This window comes from Arachis ipaensis, chromosome B8, assembly GCF_059453495.1.
Source record: "Arachis ipaensis isolate K30076 ecotype BB chromosome B8, ASM5945349v1, whole genome shotgun sequence".
In the NCBI taxonomy this organism is placed as follows: Eukaryota; Viridiplantae; Streptophyta; class Magnoliopsida; order Fabales; family Fabaceae; genus Arachis; species Arachis ipaensis.
Window position 1 is genome coordinate 128,280,732 of NC_142443.1, and position 12,789 is coordinate 128,293,520.

Here is a 12,789-nt window from a genome sequence, read left to right on the forward strand (position 1 = left end):
CTTTATTTTTTTTAGATCAAATCCAAGTTTCTAATTTTATTAAAACAATCAAACAAGTCTAATCGTAAAATAATATTTTTATCCTTTTAAAATGAATTAAAATGTATCTTAGTTGTTATAAAATTAAATCAAATTTTTTATTCCAATTAAATAATTTTAATCTTAAAAATATTTTATTAGTCTTAATACTAAAAATATATTCTTGTTTTTTACAGTTATTTTAAAAGTAAAGTATTAAATTGGTCCATTATGTTTGGGTTTAATCCTATTTTGGTCTATAAGGTATAAAATGTCATATTTGAATCTAAAAAAATTTCATTTAACTTTAATATAGTTCTACTGTATCAAAGTTAAATAATTAACGAAACTCAATTTTCAAATCTGAAAAACTCATAACCAACCTCTCTTTGGTTGTCGAGGGAAGTTCCCACGGTGGAGGTGACGATAGCCTTGTCCTCGTTGCTACTGGCAAACTTCTTTGCAGAAAGTGAGTTTCCGACGATGTTCTGCATGTGCTTGAATCAAGGCTAGCGGCTCACGGGGATGCATCCGCGGCTAGTTCTGTACCTCTCGAGCTTGTACATCTTCTTCAAATTATCGACCTTGTTCTTGCACTACTGTCATGTAGGACATTCTGTTAATTATTTAATCTTGAACTCATAGTAGGACTACATTGAAACTGAATGAAACTTTTTTGGATTCAAATAGGACTTTAAACTTTAGGGACTAAAACATAATTAGGTCCAAACGTAAGGGACTAATTTAATACTTTACCCTTATTTTAACTATTTTATATAATTTTATAATAGTCCAATATCAATTTCAAAATAAAATATGTTGAAATTGAAACAATAAATTTAAAAAAATTCTTAGTTTGAACAAATTTTAGATAAAAATTATAAAATAAATATAAACAAGAAATTTTTTAACATTTATAAAAAAGTTAATACTTCAAATTTTAAAATAGTAAAACCCATTTGATCAGAATTTGAATACTTCAAATTTAGAAATAAAAGAAAGTCAGAATTATTTATGTTCCATGCGGAATATACTTCCGAGGTATAGCTCGGGTGATGATGAATCAGCAACTCGAAAGCGTTTTTCCTGGAGCCGTTGACCTCGGCGTGGAACCTGCAAAAGGGACTCCAACGCTCAAGTCAGTAAGGTGTGTATTAAATGTAAGAGCAAAAATAAAAGAAAGTATCACCGAGACGAGGCTGTTATTGCTTTGTTTGATCGGGAATCTCTTAAGTTGTATTTTTCTCCTCTCCCCTGATAAGGTTTACTCGTCCGTTTAAATAGATGGTGTGCTAGGGAATATTCGTAAAGTAAACGTTCGAGTAGTGCTCGGTTTTTTAGGGATTGCGGATAAGGATCAGTTTACGTGCTTGAGTGGTACGAGATTCTCGGCGTACGTAGAGTGTTTGTTTGGAGAGTTTGACTCATTCTCGATTGTTACTTTTGTTAGCAGAAGATATTGGTATGGTACACACCACCCCCCAAGCTCGGCATGGGAAACATGTTGAGCTTCTATATCCTCGGCTCTTAGAAGTTTGATGTTTTTGGAGTGGATTTGTTATTTGGAGAGCCCCCAAGCTCAACATGTTTCTATTGCTGGGCTTTCGTGTCACGGGCCTTATAGTTTAGGCTGTATTTTGTGTGCTGGGTTTGAGTTTTTTTTTTTTAGCAAAAAATGGAGTTACGAAATTTGTGTGGTTAAGGGGAGGTGGGGGGGGGGCTTCATGGGGTTGTGTGTCCTAGTAACTCCCTGTTTCCTGACTGTTAGGCTTCTTCGAAGTTGTTGTTTTAAGGAAAAGAATGAGTAAAAAAGGTAAGTACTTTCGTGTGTTTTTTGTTTTTACTTCTGTTTGTCTTTGTCGTTTTCTACCTATGGGGAAGAAAGGTGTTGCTGTGGATGAAAATGATCCATACAGCTGGGTTGATGGTGATGTTAGGTCCCGGGTTTCCATTTTTAGTACTACAAAGATGTTGTCTCGATTGAATGAGGCTAGGTGGGTAAGGGGTTCTGAGGGGTTGGAAGTTAGGTTTTTACCGTGTGGGAAGAAAGATAGAGTGTGTGAGAGGAGAGATCACTGGGCCTATTTCTATGTGTATACCTGTATTTTAACAGAGTTGGGGATTCGGTTCTCTTTTACTGACTTTGAATGTGGTGTTTTGTCGTTGTTGAACTGTGCTCCAACACAACTGCATCCTAACTCGTGGGCTTTTGTTCATGCATTTGAATGCTTAATGGAGTATTTAGGATGCTATCCTTCCTTGGGTGTTTTCTTTTCCTTATTCCAGGCGAATGGTATGTGGAAAGGAGATTGGGTGAATTTGAGTAGTCACCCTGGCCGAGCTGTATTCAGCTTGTATAAGTCCTCTTTTAAGGACTTTAAAGAGATGTTTGTAAAGGTTCAGGTTTGTGAGAATTTTTATCCGTTTTACGTTGATTCCTTGATGGAGGAGAGGTTCCCTGTTTTCTGGCCTTCTGAACCGAGGCAGGTATTGGAGTGTGAGGATAGGGTAAAAAGTGAAGATTACGTTATTGGGTTCTTGATGTCTGCTATGTCTTCATCGAAGTTGTTGTCTATTCCTGTTTTGTTGAAGCTTGAAGGGGACAGGGAAGCTTTAGAGGAGTATTTAGGTATCCTTGTTTTGCTATGATGCTGTTTGGTTGTTTTACTGGGGTTTCATTTGTGATTATAGTTTCTTGTTTTCAGGTGAGAAAGTGTCGACTCTGACCATGACAAACTTGAAGGCCTTTGTTTCTAAGGCTAAGAAGAAGGAGAAAGAGGGGTCGTCAACTAATGTGGTGAAGGAGGGAGGAGGTGCTGTGGATCAGGAGGTGCTGTTGAAGAAGAAGAGGGGTGGGGGATCCTCGAGGGTTGTTGACTTAACCAGTCCGAAGGGTGATGATGCTGTCTTTACAGCTGAGGAGATTAAGGCTGCTCATCAAAGCCAAGTGATTTTGCATGGTTACAAAGATGGGCCGAGGAACTCTATATGGTCGGCCGGGTATCCCTTTATGGCTGTTGCGGACGAGGTTGCTCAAGTTGATGCTGACATGAAGATTATTCATGAGGTGGGGAAGATAGGTGTCGCGCGGTATCTGCAAGTTGGTTGGTTTTTGTTTTTGGTAGAGGAGTTTGTTTGCGGTTTTAATTGTTGCTTCTGCGTTGCAGGTTATTGGTACCCGCTTGTTGTCTATAGGTCGTACATCTGAGCTTGATGCCATCTTGGAAGGGGATAACATTGCTGCTATTAAGAAGCTTAAAGAGTCATTGCAAGATAGGGATTCTAAGTTGGAAAGACTTAGAGTTGATATTAAGAGTTTGAAGGAGAAGGTTAAAAGTTTGGAGGTGGAGAATAGTAAATTTAAAGGAGATTTGGAGGCTGGCATTGCTGAAAATGAAAGCTTGAAGGTGAGAGTTCCGGAATTAGAAGAAGAGGTATTGGCAGCCTTTACTATGGGTTTTGATCGAGCTGTTGCCCAGATTGGTATTGTCGTCCCTAATGTCGATGTTAGCCACCTAGATGTTACGAAGATTGTTAGTGATGGACGGCTCATGGATGATGAAACATTGGCCGAGAACCAGGATGAAAGTGTATCGGTGTAGAAGAAGGTAGATTAGACTATATGTTTGTGTTTTGGACTTTTTTGAATCATAGTTGTAGTTTGTTTGACTCTGTTCCATAGAACTTATGTGAACGACTTAAGCGTTATTGACTTTTTGTTATTGGCTAACTTGGCTTTCGCGAATAGAAATGATAATATTTGTATTATTATTTGTAGATTTGTATACATGAAAATGATATAGGTTGGGGGACCTCATTAAAACCTCTTCAAGAAAAACTCAAGGTGGGAAAAACCTTGTGAGTAGAAAAAAGAGCGCCTCCCTTGCCTGTATCATTTTATAGTAAATAACCTTTTAAAGATGACACATTCCAGATGCTAGGGACGTCTGTCCCTTGTACTATTTGGAGCTTGTATGCTCCTTTTCTGACGATTCTCGAGATTCGGTAAGGGCCTTCCCATACCGCGGCTAGCTTTCCATGGGCTTGTGGTTTCCTTGCTTCTTCTGTTCGTCAGAGGATAAGGTCTTGTTCGGCAAACGATCTTGGCTTGACATTTTTGTTGTATTTCCTTCGTACTATAACCTGCATTGCTTTATGTCTTAATTCTGCATTGCTTCTGTCTTCATCTATTTTATCCAGCTCTATTTGCCTTATGCTGTTATTTTCGGCTGTTGATGTGAGTTCGGCTCGTCTGGATGTCATGGCGATCTCTACCGGAATCATGGCCTCTGCCCCGTAAACAAGTCAGAAAGGTGTTTCTTGTGTTGTTTTTTGTTTTGTGGTATTGTAGCTCCACAATATTTCAGGGATAAGATCGGCCCATTCTCCTTTAGCGTCGCAGAGCTTCTTCTTTAGTGCATTAAGAATGACTTTATTAGCAGCATTGGCGAGTCTATTTGTTTGTGGGTGTTCCACTGATGAGAAATGGTGCTTAATCTGAAATCCCTGTAAAAATTCTGCCAGGCTTTGGTCAGTGAATTGCCAACCATTGTCAGTAATGATAGCATGAGGCAGTCTGAAACGGCAAATAATATGTTTCCAAATAAATGATCTAACCTTATCGGCCCCTATTTTTGCTAAGGGTATAGCTTCAATCCATTTTGAGAAATAGTCAATTACTACAAGTAAATATTTTACCTGCCCGGGGGCTCTAGGGAATGGACCGAGGATGTCGAGCCCCCATTTGTAGAATGGCCAGCTTACCTCCGAGGTGTGCAAGAGTTCGTCTGGGTTGTGTATTAGTGGGGATTGTTTCTGGCAACTATCGCATCTTCTTACTTTTTCAATGCAGTCTTTCTTTATTGTTAACCAATAATATCCTGCTCGGGCTATCTTTGTTGCTAAGCTCATTCCACCTATGTGGTTCCCACATACTCCCTCATGGACATCATCCATGACAACTTTAGCTTCGTCTTTGCCTAGACAGCGTAAGAGTGGCTGGGAGAAACCTCTTTTGTATAGGTCTGCCCCGATTAATGTGAAGTATGTGGCACGCTTCTTGAATACTTTAGGATCTACGACTGTTGTTGGTACATCCCCAGTTTTTATGTACTATTTGTATGGATCCTGATCCTGCGATATGGGTAAGATAGCTTTGTTGCTGAAGCTTGGTTCAGCAAGGGTTAATTGAGATATAATAGATACATTCATGTTCTTCCTAGTTGTTGCTAATTTGGATAACACATTGGTACACGAAATTGTGATCTCAACGGCGCCGAAAACTTGGTACGACGTTCATAATCTCAATTGTTTTTCGCAACTCCGCACAACTAACCAGCAAGTACACTAGGTCGTCCAAGTAATAAACTTTACGTGAGTAAGGGTTGATCCCACGGAGATTGTCGGCTTGAAGCAAGCTATGGTCATCCTTGTAAATCTCACTCAGGTGGATTCAAATGGTTATGGGATTTTGATAATTAAAATATAATTAAAATATAAAATAAGATAGAAATACTTATGTAATTCATTGGTGAGAATTTCAGATAAGCGTATGGAGATGTTTTGCTCCTTCTGAATCTCTGCTTTCCTACTGCCTTCATTCAATCATTCATACTCCTTTCCATGGCAAGCTTTATGTTGGGGGGTCACCGTTGTCAATGGCTACCGTCCGTCCTCTCAGTGAAAATGGTCCAAATGCGCTGTCACCGCACGGCTAATCATCTGTCAGTTCTTGATCATGTTGGAATAGGATCCATTGATCCTTTTGCGTCTGTCACTACGCCCAACACTCGCGAGTTTGAAGTTCGTCGCAGTCATCCCTTCCCAGATCCTACTCGGAATACCACAGACAAGGTTTAGACTTTTCGGATCTCAGGAATGGCCGCCAATAATTTTAGCCTATACCATGAAGACTCTGATCGTGAACCAGGAGGCTAAGAGATACACACTCAAGCTATTGCAGATAGAACGGAAGTGGTTGTCAGGCACGTGTTTATAGGTGAATGATGATGAGTGTCACGGATCATCACATTCATCAGGTTGAAGTGCGAGTGAATATCTTGGAATAAGAATAAGTTTGAATTGAATAGAAAAACAATAGTACTTTGCATTAATTCATGAAGAACAGCAGAGCTCCATACCTTAATCTATGGGGTGTAGAAACTCCACCGTTGAAAATACATAAGTGATGAAGGTCCAGGCATGGCCGAATGGCCAGCCCCCTAAACGTGATCAAGAGATCAAAAGTGATACAAAGATAGTCTCAAAGATGATCAAAAGATCGATCAAAAGATGTGAAATAAATCACTAAAAGTAGTTTTTATACTAAACTAGTAACTAGGGTTTACAGAAATGAGTAAATGATGCAGAAATCCACTTTCGGGGCCCACTTGGTGTGTGCTTAGGCTGAGCATTGAGCTTTATACATGTAGAGACTTCTCTTGGAGTTAAACGCCAGGTTGCAGCCTGTTTGTGACGTTTAACGCTGGTTTGTAACCTGTTTTTGGCGTTTAACTTCAGAATAGGGCAGGAAGTTGGCGTTTGAACGCCAGTTTGCGTCATCAAAACATGGGTAAAATATGGACTATTATATATTTCTGGAAAGCCCTTGATGTGTACTTTCCAACGCAATTAAGAGTGCGCCAATTGGGTTTTTGTAGCTCCAGAAAATCCACTTCGAGTGCAGGGAGGTCAGAATCCAACAACATCTGCAGTCCTTTTTCAGCCTCTGAATCGGATTTTTGCTCAGGTCCCTCAATTTCAGCCAGAAAATATCTGAAATCACAGAAAAACACATAAAATCATAGTAAAGTTCAGAAATATAAATTTTGCATAAAAACTAATAAAAACATGGTAAAAACTAACTAAATTATACTAAAAACTACCTAAAAACAATGCCAAAACGCGTATAAATTATCCGCTCATCACAACACCAAACTTAAACTGTTGCTTATCCCCAAGCAACTGAAAATCAAATAGGATGAAAAGAAGAGAATATACTATAAATTCCAAAATATCAATGAAACTTAGCTCCAATTAGATGAGCGGGACTAGTAGCTTTTTGCCTCTGAACAGTTTTGGCATCTCACTTTATCCTTTGAAGTTCAGAATGATTGGCATCTATAGGAACTCAGAATTTAGATAGTGTTATTGATTCTCTTGATTCAGTATGTTGATTCTTGAACACATCTACTTTATGAGTCTTGGCCGTGGCCCTAAGCACTTTGTTTTCCAGTATTACCACCGGATATATAAATGCCACAGACACATAACTGGGTGAACCTTTTCAGATTGTGACTCAGCTTTGCTAGAGTCCCCAATTAGAGGTGTCCAGGGTTCTTAACCACACTCTTTTTGCTTTGGATCACGACTTTAACCGCTCAGTCTCAAGCTTTTCACTTGACACCTTCACACCACAAGCACATGGTTAGGAACAGCTTGGTTTAGCCGCTTAGGCCAGAATTTTATTCCTGTGGGCCCTCCTATCCATTAATGCTCAAAGCCTTGGATCCTTTTTATTTTTCCCTTGCCTTTTGGTTTAAAGGGTTACTGGCTTTTTCTACTTGCTTTTTCTTTTTCTTTTATTTTTATTTTATTTTCGCCATTTTTTTCATATAATTTTTTTCGCAAGCCTTGCTTTTTCACTGCTTTTTCTTGCTTCAAGAATCAATTTTATGATTTTTCAGATTATCAATAACATTTCTCCTTTTCCATCATTCTTTCAAGAGCCAACAGTTTTAACATTCATAAACAACAAATTCAAAAGACATATGCACTGTTCAAGCATTCATTCAGAAAACAAAAATTTATTGTCACCACATCAAAATAATTAAACTAATTTCAAGGATTAATTCGAAATCATGTACTTCTTGTTCTTTTGTGGTTAAAATATTTTTCATTCAAGAAAGGTGATGGATTCATAGGACATTCATAGCTTTAGGGCATAGACACTTAAACACTAATGATCATGTAATAAAGACACAAACATAAATAAACATAAAGCATAGAGAATGAAAACAGAAAAAAAATAGACAAGGAGATTAAGAAATGGGTCCACCTTAGTGAGGGTGGCGTCTTCCTCCTCTTGAAGAACCAATGGTGCTCTTGAGCTCCTCTATGTCTCTTCCTTGCCTTTGTTGCTCCTCCCTCATAGCTCTTTGATCATCTCTAATCTCATGGAGAATGATGGAGTGCTCTTGGTGCCCCACCCTTAGTTATCCCATGTTGGAACTTAATTCTCCTAGGGAGGTGTTAATTTGCTCCCAATAGTTTTGTGGAGGAAAGTGCATCCCTTGAGGCATCTCAGGGATTTCATGATGAGGAATTTCCTCATGCTCTTGTTGAAGTCCATGAGTGGGATCTCTTGTTTGCATTGAGCTTGAAAGGGACCTCAGGGATCACCTTCTTCTTGGCCACAACTTCATAGAAGTAGTCTTGATGGACCTTTGAGATGAATCTTTCCATCTCCCATGATTCGGAGGTGGAAGCTTTTGCCTTCCCTTTCCTCTTTCTAGAGGTTTCTCTGACCTTAGGTGCCATAAATGGTTATGGAAAAACAAAAAGCAATGCTTTTACCACACCAAACTTAAAAGGTTTGCTCATCCTCGAGCAAAAGAAGAAAGAAAGTAGTAGAAGAAGAAGAAAATAGAGGAGATGGAGGGAGATATGTGGTTCGGCCAAGGGGTAGAAGTAGTGGTTGTAATGTGTGAAAAAGAGAGTAGTGGTTCGGCCAGACTGCTGCTTGTTTCTGGCGTTAAACGCCAGCTTTTCTCCCTTTATAGGTGTTTAACGCCAAGTTGGTGCTTGTTTCTGGCGTTAAATGCTAGACTTGATGCTTCTTTCCAGCGTTAAATGCCAGTCTGATGCTTCTTACTGGCGTTTAAATGCCAGTAAGCTTATCCTCCAGGGTGTGCTATTTTTAATGCTGGTTTTCATTCTGTTTTTTATTTTTTAGTTGTTTTTGTGACTTCACATGATCATCAACCTACAGGAAACACAAAATAGCAATGAAAAATAAATAGATATAATTAAATAACATTGGGTTGCCTCCCAATAAGCGCTTCTTTAATGTCAATAGTTTGACAGTGAGCTCTCATGGAGCCTCACAGATAATCAGAGCAGGGTTGGAGCCTCTCAACACCAAACTTAGAGTTTGGTTGTGGCCTCCCAACACCAAACTTAGAGTTTGAATGTGGGAGTTTTATTTGACTTTGTATTGAGAGAAGCTTTTCATGCTTCCTCTCCATGGTTACAGAAGGAGAACCTTGAGTCTTAAATACAAGGTAGTCCTCATTTAACTGAAGGACCAACTCTCCTCTGTCAACATCAATCACAGCTTTTGCTGTGGCTAGGAAGGGTCTGCCAAAGATGATGGATTCATCTTCATCCTTCCCAGTGTCTAGGATTATGAAATCAGGAGGGGTGTAAAGGCCTTCAACCTTCACTAGCACGTCCTCTACTAGTCCATAAGCCTATTTCATTGATTTGTCTGCCATCTCTAGTGAGATTCTTGCAGCTTGTACCTCAAAGATTCCCAGTTTCTCCATTACAGAGAGTGGCATGAGGTTTATCCCTGACCCCAGGTCACACAGAACCTTCTCAAAAGTCATGGTGCCTATGGTACAAGGTATGAAGAATTTTCTTGGATCCGATTTCTTCTGAGGTAATGTCTGCCTCATTAATGCATTCAGTTCATTGGTGAACAAGGGGGTTCATCCTCCCAAGTCTTATTACCAAACAACTTGGCATTCAGCTTCATGATTGCTCCTAGATACTTGGTAACTTGCTCTTCAGTGATATCTTCATCCTCTTCAGAGGAAGAATATTCATCAGAGTTCATGAATGGTAGAAGGAAGTTCAATGGAATCTCTATGGTCTCTGTATGAGCCTCAGATTCCTTTGGTTTCTCAAAGAGAAACTCCTTTCTATCCAGAGGACGTCCCATGAGGCTTTTCTCACTGGGACTCACGTCCTCCTCACTCTCTCCAGGTTCGGCCATATTGATCATGATTATGGCCTTGCACTCTCTCTTAGGATTTTCTTCTGGATTGCTTGGGAGAGTAGTGGGAGGAGTTTCAGTAATCTTCTTACTCAGCTGACCCACCTGTGCCTCCAAATTTCTAATGAAAGATCTTGTTTCATTCATAAAACTTAGTGTAATGGCTCTGTTCAGAATTCTCCGTCTGTTGCTGAGAAGATGATGGAAAAGGCTTGCTATTGCTAAACCTATTTCTTCCACCATTATTGTTGAAGCCTTGTTGAGGCTTCTGTTGGTCCTTCCATGAGAAATTTGGATGATTTCTCCATGAAGGATTATAGGTGTTTCCATAGGGTTCTCCCATGTAATTCACCTCTGCCATTGCAGGGTTCTCAGGATCATAAGCTTCTTCTTCAAAAGATGCTTCTTTAGTACTGCTGGATGCAGCTTGCAATCCATTCAGACTCTGAGAAATCATATTGACTTGCTGAGTCAATATTTTGTTCTGAGCCAATATGGCATTCAGAGAATCAATTTCAAGAACTCCGTTCTTCTGAGGCATCCCATTATTCACAGGACTCCTCTCAGAGGTGTACATGAACTAGTTATTTGTAACCATTTCAATGAGTTCCTGAGCTTCTGTAGGGGTTTTCAGATGAAGAGATCCTCCTGCAGAATGGTCCAATGACATTTTTGACAACTCAGACAGACCATCATAGAATATACATATGATGCTCCATTCTGGAAGCATGTCAGTAGGACACCTTTTGATCAATTGCTTATATCTTTCCCAAGCTTCATAGAGGGACTCACCTTCCTTCTGTCTGAAGATTTGGATTTCCACTCTAAGCTTGCTCATCTTTTGAGGTGGAAAAAATTTGGCCAGGAAAGCACTGACCAGCTTTTTTCAAGAGTTCAGGCTTTCCTTAGGTTGTGAATCTAACCATGTTCTAGCTCTGTCTCTTACATCAAAGGGGAAAAGCATAAGCCTATAGACCTCGGGATTAACTCCATTGGTCTTGACAGTATCACAAATTTGCAAGAATTAAGCTAAGAACTGATGAGGATCTTCCAATGGAAGTCCATAAAACTTGCAATTCTGTTGCATTAGAGAAACTAGTTGAGGCTTAAGCTCAAAGTTGCTTGCTCCAATGGCAGGAATTGAGATGCTTCTTCCATAGAAGTTAGAAGAGGGTGCAATAAAGTCACCAAGCATCTTCCTTGCATCTCCACCATTGTTATTGGGTTCGGCCATGTCTCCTTCTTTTTCAAAAATTTTTGTCAGGTCCTCTCCAGAGGGTTGTGCTTTAGCTTCTCTTAGTTTCCTCTTAAGAGTCCTTTCAGGTTCAGGATCAGCTTCAATAAGAATATCTTTGTCCCTGTTCCTGCTCAAATGAAAAAGAAGAGAACAAAAAAGAATAGGAATCCTCTATGTTACAGTATAGATATTCCTTTATGTAAGTAGAAGAAGAGAAGAATAGAAGAAGGAGAAGAGAGAGAGAGAGAATTTCGAATTTTAAAAAGAATAAAAGGAAAATATTTTTGTTTTTATTTTAATTATTAGTTAGAATTTGAAAATTAAAAAGAAAAATAAAAATAAAATTAAAATTTGAAACAATTAGTTAATTAAAAAGAATTTTGAAAAAGTGGGTAGGAGTTTTCGAAAATTAGAGAGAGAAAATTAGTTAGGTAGTTTTGAAAAAGATATGATTGAAATAGAAAACTTTTAAAATCAAACCAAAAAGTCAAGTAGTTAATTGAAAAAGATTTGAAAATCAATTTAAAAGATTTGATTTTTGAAATTAAAGTTGATTACTTGACTAACAAGAAACTAAAAAGATATGATTCTAGAGTTTAAAGATTGAACCTTTCTTAATAGACAAGTAACAACTTGGAAATTTTTTAATCAAAATATTAAATGTTAGTGAGATTTTTGAAAATATGAAGTAAGAATAAGAAAAAGATTTTGAAAATCAATAAAAAAATTTCGAAAAATATGTAAAAAATAAATGAAAAAGATTTGATTTTTGAAAAAGATTTGAAAAGATAGAATTTTGAAATTGAAATTGATGAGTAAAATAAGGAAAGATATATTTTTTTATTTTTGGATTTTTAGTAAGGAGAGAGAAAAACACCAAATTGAAACAAAACATAAAAATTATGAATCAAAACAACTAATGCATGCAAGAATACTTTGAATGTCAAGATGAACACCAAGAACACTTTGAATGTCAAGATGAACACCAAAACTTATTTTTGAAAAATTTTAAGAAAAGAAAAACATGCAAGACACCAAACTTAAAAATTTTTAAACTTTAGACACTTACAAATTGAAAATGCATATGAAAAACAAGAAAAGACACAAAACATGAAAATGCAAAGATCAAACAAAGAAGATCATCAAGAACAACTTGAAGATCATCAAGAACACCATGCCTGAGTTTTCGAAAATTTTCAAGAAATTAAAAGGATGCAATTGACACCAAACTTACAATTTGGCACTAGACTCAAACAAGAAACACAAAATTATTTTTTTGGTTTTATGATTTTATTAACTTTTTTTTTGTATTTTTCGAAAATTATTTGGAAAAAAAAAATAAGGATTTCAAAATTTTTAATGAGAATTCTAGGAATCATGCAATGTCAGGCTAAAACTCCGGTCCAGGAATTAGACATGGCTTACTAGCCAGCCAAGCTTTCAGTGAAAGCTCCGGTCCAAAACACTAGACATGGCCAATGACCTGCCAAACTTTAGCAGATCATTACATACAACAACTAATTTGCTGAGAAAGACA

At 38.0% G+C, this 12,789-nt stretch overlaps 1 protein-coding gene and 1 non-coding gene across 2 annotated transcripts; both read left to right on the top strand.

The window, feature by feature from the left end:
• Window positions 1-1,818: 1,818 nt before the first annotated feature.
• On the top strand, window positions 1,819-3,620 carry LOC148549812 (uncharacterized). Its single transcript, XM_088496018.1, has 3 exons — window positions 1,819-1,831; window positions 2,724-3,118; window positions 3,186-3,620. Exons 1-3 carry the CDS (start codon window positions 1,819-1,821, stop codon window positions 3,618-3,620), a joined length of 843 nt encoding a protein of 280 aa, XP_088352144.1.
• Window positions 3,621-10,739: 7,119 nt separating this feature from the next.
• On the top strand, window positions 10,740-10,847 carry LOC148549813 (small nucleolar RNA R71). Its single transcript, XR_015897269.1, has one exon. It is a non-coding gene; the product is annotated as a small nucleolar RNA R71 (small nucleolar RNA).
• Window positions 10,848-12,789: the final 1,942 nt, after the last annotated feature.